Here is an 8,844-nt window from a genome sequence, read left to right on the forward strand (position 1 = left end):
TGCTGAAAGCGTGGCCCCTGACCAGTGGCACTGTTTTGGGGTTGTAGAACCTAGAGGAGGAAGTAGGTTCTTTAGGGGTGTGCTTTTGAGCGTGTGTCCTGCTGTCCTGACTCCGTGTGCTCCCACCATGGTGTCCTGACTCACTGGGTGTTCATAACCCAGGAGAGCCAATGATCATGTCAAAAGCTATGTGCCAAGAGGAATATTTTTCCTTTACCTCAGCATTTTGTCATCAGAATAGAGGCTTAAAGATCCTGTCTCTAAATTACAATGCAGTGTGAAGCATAGACACTCTTGGTATGTTCCGGGCAACTACACAGCCAGCAACGCGCAGTAATCCATTTTTCCAGTCTTCAATTGAATATAACTAAACAATGTTGAAGGAAACTTGAGAATTGACAGTACTCATTAGTAATAAATACTGTATGCCATCATAAGCGTTGAGCCTGCAGGCAGCAGACTATTTGTCATGTTGACTGAAAAAAAAAGCATCCAGGGAAGGAAAAACATTGGGAAGGATGCCTGACTTTACTCAAAAAGCGGTCTCGAGTCTCCCAGCCTCCATTCATTGCATTAAATTGCTAATGGATTTGATGCTCCTAGCTGCAGTAGGAGCTGAATTCTCTCCTCGTCACGGAACTTACTTTTCCAGAAGTTTCTCTAGAGTACTTATTCCTAGTAGTTTGCTGGGCCTTGTGGCGTCTACTCGGTTTCTTTCAGGCTTAGGAATCCCATCAGACCCTGGCTCCCATCACTGGCACCAGGTCTGCTTGGGCGAGTTCTGCATGTTCTGAAAATACGGTTTATCTCTGCGCACTTTAGAAGCAATGCTTAGAGCTCTCAGAACCTCCATGTCCCCTGCGGGGAGGGGGCGGTTAAAGGAAGGTGCAGTAGAGGCTTCACTGTCACCCTTAGGGCCTGGATTCTGCCATTGGCACATTTAGGACAACGCACCACGCTCTCATAGCTGGGTCTTTTAAGTTTTCTTCCTGCCTGCGTGAGTGAGGTCAGGAAACTAGATTGGACTATGAAAGAGGAAAGTGAGGGGATGAGAACAAGATACCAGAAAAGAGGTGTATGAAAATGCCAACAGGAAGCCTGTTTGCATGTTGATTTAAAAATCTAGAAGATGGCAAAATTAAGGTGTGCTACCTAGCGATGGTCTGCAGTTAGGTGACTGCTTGAGACTGGAACTCGTAGGGTTTGATGCAGAAAGGGGGCATTCGAGAAATCTCTGTCAGAGGCACGCAGAACGCCTGGGTAGGAATCACTCCGGGCTGGAGATGCAAGCGTCTGTAGAGCCTTTCCGGAACTCTGGGAAGGCCTCTTCCACCTGCTTGGGGGCGGGGACTGGGTGGAGCTAGGATGCTGAGGAGCTGACGCAGGAGCTATCCAGCTCGTCAGCTCCCTGTTTTGGGCCAGATCGCAACCAGCTCTCCCGAGGCCCTAGGGTGAGTTCCGCAGTGAACCGGCCAGCCTAGACAGCCGGCAGAACACGGGAGTACTTGGGTTCCTAAGGTAGGGGAGGATGCCCTCCAGAAATCCTTGAACTTGGAGCTGGGGTCAGACAAAGGATGGGTGCGGGGATTATAGGGGTTGGCTATAAATAAGGGGCGGGGGGGGGGGGGCACGAGCGTTCCGAGAGCGGCGAATGGGTAGTTCATCAGTTGGCTGACCACTAAAGAAAACATCCTTCATTCGGAGTTCGTGAGAAAAGATGGAGATAATGGAGCCCGGTGCCTGCATCCGGCCCTTACATCACAACCAGATTGTGCGGTGAAAACAGCGGTCCTCCGCTCTTTGAGGAGCAAGGCTAGGAAAGGCCTTTAGCTGCGGGAATAACGACATTGAATGAAATGAATATTTCAGTTTTAGGAACCGTGCTTGGCTTGTCCCCCACTGTTTCAATCCCTACCACCACTGCGAATGCTCAAAAGGCTTTATCTGGCTACTGCCATTCGAAACAAGCAGCTTCCAGAGACGCTGTGTTTCCTTGCTCTGCAGGCATATCCGTGGACACCAACATGTAGAACAGGTTGACAATCCACACATATTCCCAGCCCCCCACCATTTCACTCTCTTCCCCCTCCTCCCTGCTGCCTCCGGAGATCTCAGCTTCTGGACCTGTGAACCGATGTACCCAGCGCTGGAATAGAAATGCAAGAGGCTCACTGTGTACCTGTCGTTGTCCACGTTCCTTAACATGAGGTTGTTGTTGTTGTTTTTCGAGACAGGGTTTCTCTGTAGCTTTGGAGCCTGTCCTGGAACTAGCTCTTGTAGACCAGGCTGGCCTCAGGTTTACAGAGATCCACCTGCCTCTGCCTTCAGAGTGCTGGGGTTAAAGGCGTGCCTCACCACCGCCCAGCGATTTTGATCTTTATCTTAACAATAACTATAAGACAGATTGTGCCTATTCTCATTCTGCGCAAGAGGTGGCTGGGGTACTTGCCCAAGGTCACCTAGAAGGTGCACAGGGAAGCAAGTGTCTTTCACGTTGCCTCCAACAGGGCAGGACAGGATCTGAGCTGCCCAGTACTTCTCAGGCTCTTATTGTGTTGCTTGTCTGCTGAGTTAAAACACCCTCTGCCGCCACTCCAGAACTTTCTGTGGTGTGTGTGTATGTTCACTGCTTGAATCTCATAACTCCTTCTCATTTCTCCTTTCTTCCTTTTAACTGGGGAAACTTACAATACCTCCCTCCTTTTCTCAAAACTGGAAGGGCTTAGATGGCAAGGATCACAGACCACAGGTGTGCGAACCACAGCCCAGCTTAGACTTCTCAGGTAGTAAGTTAGAGGGACTTGCTTACTCCAGACCTTCGGTTTCTTTACTCCTTGCCCACAGTGGTTTCCTCCCTGGCTTGGACACTTGACACAAAAGGAAACCTCTTGGAATTTTTCATCACTCTCTCCTTTCAAGGTTCTCCTTCAACCTCAAGTTGTGATTCAAATTCTATCGCTGCAGTCATGTTATTCCAGGTGCCAGTTTGGGCCACGTTATAAACTTGGTCTTTTCTTCTGCAGGTTAAATATGGCCTCCAGGATGGTCTCTGTCCTGCTCTGTGGTCTTTTGTTTTGGTTGATGTGCAACTGGAATCCAGCACTGGCTTATAGTCCACGGACCCCTGATCGGGTCTCAGAAACAGACATCCAGAGACTGCTCCATGGTGTTATGGAGCAGCTGGGCATTGCCAGGCCACGTGTGGAATACCCTGCTCACCAGGCCACGAATCTTGTTGGGCCCCAGAGCATCGAAGGTATGCACTGTTCCTAACTGACGATGTTTCTGCTGTATTTCTGAAGCTACCATCTCCATTTTTTTTTATTTTGTCAACGAGGGTTGTTTTGTTGTTATTGCTGTGGTTGTTTTGGGCAGTCTCCTGTAGACCAGGCTCACCATGTACTCCCTCTGTAACCAAGGATGACTTTGAGCTCCTGATTCTCTTGCCTTTACCTTCCAGGTCCTAAGATTGGGGGTGGGGCTGCAACTTTCTGAGAAGCTGAGGAGGGAAGCTGGGGCTGTGGGCCACTTCCTAAGTAAGCACTCTGGGGGCTATTCCCGGCCCTCCCTCCCTCCCTTCATGTTCTGCACAGTGATACCTACATAACACATCCATGAGGATGGCGAGACTACCTCTCTTGGGAGTTTTTCCAGTTTCCCAAGTTCCTGGCCATGTTCTTAGAAAACTTGGAAATGAAAGCTGTGTCTCCTTTGTTTGCTGTTTACTTATATATCAAAAGAGTCTTCCTCTTGGGAGTGGGCAAGGGATGTCAGAGAAAAGTATGAATTCTCTCTTTGGAGTCTCTCAAAAGCTACACCTGGCACGTGCTGTTTCTGACGGATAGACGGGGCACGATTTCCCCCGCTGTGATTAGCTTACAGTGCTGCCTGCTCCAGAGGTCCGTGAATGCTGCCAATAGTGTTGATACACGGGTCCCATGTCTGTCTTGTTGCCCATCACTCTGAGCCATTGAAATTGCTGTGTATTTTGGTTGACATTTGATTTCAGGAGTAGATTAACCCAAATAATTTGAATCTGAAGCATGCAACTGTAGCAAATGACTTGTAGCAAAATACATCAGAGACGCTAAACCCTTCCTGGCACCGCCACCTGTTCCTGTTTGTTTAATGCTCTGTTTTTGAGAGGGTAAGTATCTGCCCTTTCTCCACCCATGACGTGCATGGTTTATCACTCTGCTGTTGTCATGGAGAGGGTCCTTCCTGCTACCATAAGCCTTGTCTATGCAGGGCCTCGTTTTATCCATTCAGTGTGCAATTACGTGTTATCATCCTCTATGTGTCTGCTGTTGTGCGGGACTCCGGGGCAGCTCCACCCTAAATGACCCAGGCTAACTGGGAGAAGGGAAGCAACAAAAAGTCACTCCAGTGTATCCTGATACACATTGCTTCCATGGAACAAAGAGAGGAGACTGGTCAGGAATGGTGTGTGTGTGTGTGTGTGTGTGTGTGTGTGTGTGTGTGTGTGTGTGTGGTGGGGGTGGGGAGAGCCTCTAATGAAATGCTTCTCAGAAGTAATGTTTGCGTAGGAAATCCACAGGGAGGAATGAAGGAGCATGGGTTGCAATAAGTCGGAGTTAATGCGTGCTCATCATCATTGAGGTAATGACACATCCTAGCGAAGGTAATGATGTGTCCTAGCCAAGTCAACTCTTCCCTAAGGGACGACTGTTGATGTGTTCCTCCTGCTCTGCAACGAATTGCCACAGCACTAGCCATTTAACAGACGCTCCTTGTCTCCCTGGTCAGTCACAGCATGGCTCTCTCACTCCGTTCGGAGTCACACCAAGCTGAAAGTCAGGTGTTGACCAGCAATGCAACCAAGCTGGCGTGGGAGCCTTTCAGCTCATGAGGACGATTGGCAGACTTTGTACCCATGCAGTTGTCAACCTAAGGTCCCTTTTGCTTGATGGCTGTCACCTGGGCCCCTTTCAGCTCTGAGGGGCCACCCTTGGGCAGTGTACTGTCTCACCACGAGCACAATATCCTGAACAAGAACGTTCTTTATACCATTTTACTTTTCCACGAGAAGCCCCTTTAGTCTGATAAGGGCAAAGCAACAGAACCGTGGGAGTGGCTTTCCCAACACCTTTGTTATCTGAGAGGATAGCGCAGTTGGCTCCCGTCTCTACCATGCGCAAAGGCAGAGACTCCTGTGCGCTCAGCAGATAGGAATCTTGAAGCCATTATTAGAATTCCACCTCTTCTAGCTGAGGTGAAACTGACGGGAAATAGTCCAAAGATGGTGGGAGAAAAGAAACTGGATGCAACTCCTGAGCTTGTTCCCAGTCTATCCAGGGCTTTAGTTGGATGGCCTGATTCTTATTCATGTGACCAGATCATTGTTTCAGCTCACCCATCTGTCTGTATTGTGTGCTCAGAGAGTTTCTCGTGCCATGTGGAATATCTCCTTCAGTTCTCTAGCCGCCTCAGAAAGAATCAGTTAAAGGTGCCCCCCCAATTTTTAATACAGAGCATATACAGCACATGTATTCTTGTGTAAATTTCAATACCGATTTCATGTGGTTGTTATTAGTAAACGCCATTACAGAAGCTCCCTGGATGAAATGCTAACTCCAGCACTTACTGGTGGTGTCATCTTCTGACAAGGTATTTATTTTCTTTGTTTCTATTTAGCTTAAGTACTTCTCAGCAGGTACCTTAAAAACAGCTGAGTAGGAGCATCTTGAAATGTATAGAATCTTGGTCAAAAGCAAGACAAGAGGACAGAGTAGAGACAGCTAGGAAGTGGTCCTATGTATAGAATAGCTAGCATGAGCTTCGATGGCAAGGAAACAGAGTCTGTGCTGTGTCCACACTCCTTCCTTGCTGTGTGTGTTCTCTGTAACTTCTCTGCAACGGGATGTCTTGCACATGAAATAGGCTCCCTTCAGGTGCCGTCACGAGAGCTGTTATCAAGAGGACCACAAGACGCCTCCTCTCTGTGATTAGCAGCAGCTTGTGGGCTTTGCTGGTTTGTCAGTCTTTGTTGGGTGTTTGAGACAGGATCTCATATAGCCCACCCTGGCCTTGAATACCTCCTGTAGCCAAGGATGACCTTGAGCCTCTCCTGGGTTCCCACCCCATTTTGCCTTCAGAAGCTTGGGCAGCTAGTGGCTGTCCCAAGGACAGACCTGGAGAGCTGTTTGCTCAGGTGGAGGCCTTTGAGGAGCAGGGGCTGCCTCTGCTCACTGACAGTCTCAGTGAATTGGGGTGTATCAAACCAGGACAGATAGTGTAGCTCCCAGAATACTGAGAGCCTCGGGTTAAAAATAAAAACTAAAACAACCGCAAACTGTTTTACTAATGTGTCAGCTGTTTCTTTTCCCCACACTATAAGCCACTAGATACTTAGCACTGTGATATCACTAGGTTTTAAATCTTTAAGGCAGACATGTATAGCTATTAGCATTTGATGGTTCTAAATAATTTATATTTATATTGCCAAACAGAAAAATATCAAAAAAATCTTTTTAAAAACACTGACTTTTGGAACTTTAATTTTTTCAGGATAAAGAGAGCTGAAACTTTTAAAAAATATATTAAATGGGGGGGAAAAGTCCTTCTTAAGGTAACGTTCTTGAAAAAATAGGCAGGTTTTAAGGAGCCTACTACTCTTGGCCAACCTTGCTCAGTAAAGGAGCTGCAGTACCTCCACGCTGCCACGGAGTGGCAGTGTTTGCTTCCTGATGAAAGGCTGGATGATGGCAGCTGGGAATAAGCATGGGAGGGTCCAAGAGGAGCCTCACTTTGCTTCTGGAGAGTCTCTCTCTGCGTTAGAGGAAGAAATAGGGCTGTATCTTGGCTTGGATACCTTGACTAAAGTCTGTGTCTAGGTTATCCCCATTCTAGAAGAATCCATGAGAACTTGGGTTTGCAGCTCACTTCGTTGGGCCTCCATCCTTTGAAGCTGTTTTGAGATTACACACACTACTCTTTAAAAAGACCCTGGAAGAATTATTTTAAGCTTCCTGTGTAGACCAACCGCCTGGATAATGGGAGGATGTCTTTAAGGCAATCCAGGGCATCTGGGAAGAGGTCCGAAGGTGGTACTTTGATGTGCGTAACGCAAGAGAGATGTCTGGGTGAAGGAGGACATTTTGGCGGCATCTCCTTGTCAGGAGTGGCTGAGGCTGTGGCCGGAATGAGGTGTCCCGGTAAACATCATGTGTGGAGACAGAGCACCCACTCTGAAGTCCTGAAATGTTCAACAGAGAAAGGACAGGTAGACAAGAGTCTGCAAAGGGACCCGGGGGCTGGGGAAGTAGCTCCATAAGAGGGCCTTTGCCTGGCTTGCTTGGAATTTGAAAAACACGGAAGGAGGATGGGAGAAAGAAGCAAACAGAAGCTGGTCAGAAAGACAAGCATAAGGAAGACTAGAAAAAGAGAAACCGCTATGTCTTCAGGGAACTTCCGGTATGAGCAGATGGAGATAATTAGAGCCTTAGACAGAGCCAGTTCTGTGGAGAATCAGGGGCCTGGGTGATTTTTTAATGTGCATTCCTATTTTGCCATGGGTCCCTGGAACCATGTTACAGACAGTTACAGCCTGTTACAGACAGGCGTGAGTGGCCATGTGGGCGCTGGGAATTGAAGCCGGGTGGGAATTGAACCCGGGTCCTCTGGAAGAGCAGTCCGTGCTCTTAACTACTTAGAAAACCAATCTAAATAAACATTTTATGTCCTTGCAACAATGCAATAAAAATACAGTCTTACTGTGTGCACAAAATGTAGAGAAATATGAATAACCTCAATAAAACACTTTGCTAAAGTGTATAGATACAAGCCAGATGTCACAGCACACACATGTAATCCCAGCACTGGAAAATTGGGTAGAGGCAGCAGGACCATGAATTTGAGGACAGCCTGCTTTATGTCGTGAGTTGCCTGCCAGTCTGGGTACAGAGCACGACCTTGTCTCAAGAGCAAAATCACAAATTTAAAGTAGTAAACTCAGTAGTTATCAACAAAGTTTTTTGTACTTTAATAAATAAGCAAAAATTATCACTGTCTTTGATTGGAGCTTATACTTGAATCGTGCAAATTTTAAACAATATAAAATCTTAATTCATCCCCTAAAAAGTTACCATTTTCTTATGATGTTGACTTAGTCAGGGTTACTTTTGCTGTGGGGAAACACCATGACCAAAAGTAAGTTGTGGAGGAAAGGGTTTATTTGGCTTAGACTTTCACATTGTAGTCTGCCATTGAGGGAGGCCAGGCTAAGAACCAAAACAGGGCAGGAACTCAGAGGCAGGAGCTGATGCAGAGGCCATGCATGGAAGAACACTGCTTACTGGCTTGCTCAGCCTGCTTTCTTATAGAATCCAGGATTCCCAGCCCAGGCATCATTCTGCTCACAATGGCCTGGGACTTCCCCCACCAATCACCAATTAAGGAAATGCCCTAGGGTGGGATCTTATGGAGGCCCGTTCCCAAATGAGTCTCTTTTTTCCCCAATAACCCCAGCTTGTGTCAGGCTGACACAAAACAGCCACCACGGTTGTCAAAGATGGGCATAGAAAAGCAGGAGCAGTGGCGGGTGAGCTTTACTCACAACAGCTGCTACCTTAGAGTTATTGTTAACCTGGGGCCCAGCTCATCAAGGTCTGTGTGGGGTGCACTGACAGGAATCCGCCAGATAGGTGGGTTGTAGTAATAAGAGCGGTGGGGCTGCGTCCCCAGCACCCCGGCAGCCTGCTTATGCCCGAAATAACAACACACAAATTGTATTCATTTAAACACTGCTTGGCCCTTTAGCTCTAGCCCTTACTGGCTAATTCTGATATCCTGATCAACCCATCTCTAATAATCTGTGAGCACCGG

At 47.5% G+C, this 8,844-nt stretch overlaps 1 protein-coding gene across 4 annotated transcripts in view; it reads left to right on the plus strand.

The window, feature by feature from the left end:
* The first annotated feature begins 1,334 nt into the window (after nt 1–1,334).
* Nucleotides 1,335–8,844, plus strand: part of Scg5 (secretogranin V) — a 57,706-nt gene continuing 50,196 nt past the window's right edge. The window contains exons 1-2 of one of the 4 annotated variants that reach the window (XM_005364218.3): nt 1,335–1,518; nt 3,024–3,256. In XM_005364218.3, the coding sequence (XP_005364275.1) occupies nt 3,031–3,256 (226 nt within the window). In that variant the 5' untranslated portion in view covers nt 1,335–1,518; nt 3,024–3,030. The remainder of the gene's footprint in view (nt 1,519–3,023; nt 3,257–8,844) is intronic. The other 3 variants (XM_026787727.1, XM_005364216.3, XM_005364217.3) reach the window with 3 other exon arrangements.

Source organism: Microtus ochrogaster (genome assembly GCF_000317375.1).
Source record: "Microtus ochrogaster isolate Prairie Vole_2 chromosome 14 unlocalized genomic scaffold, MicOch1.0 chr14_random_1, whole genome shotgun sequence".
NCBI lineage: Eukaryota > Metazoa > Chordata > Mammalia > Rodentia > Cricetidae > Microtus > Microtus ochrogaster.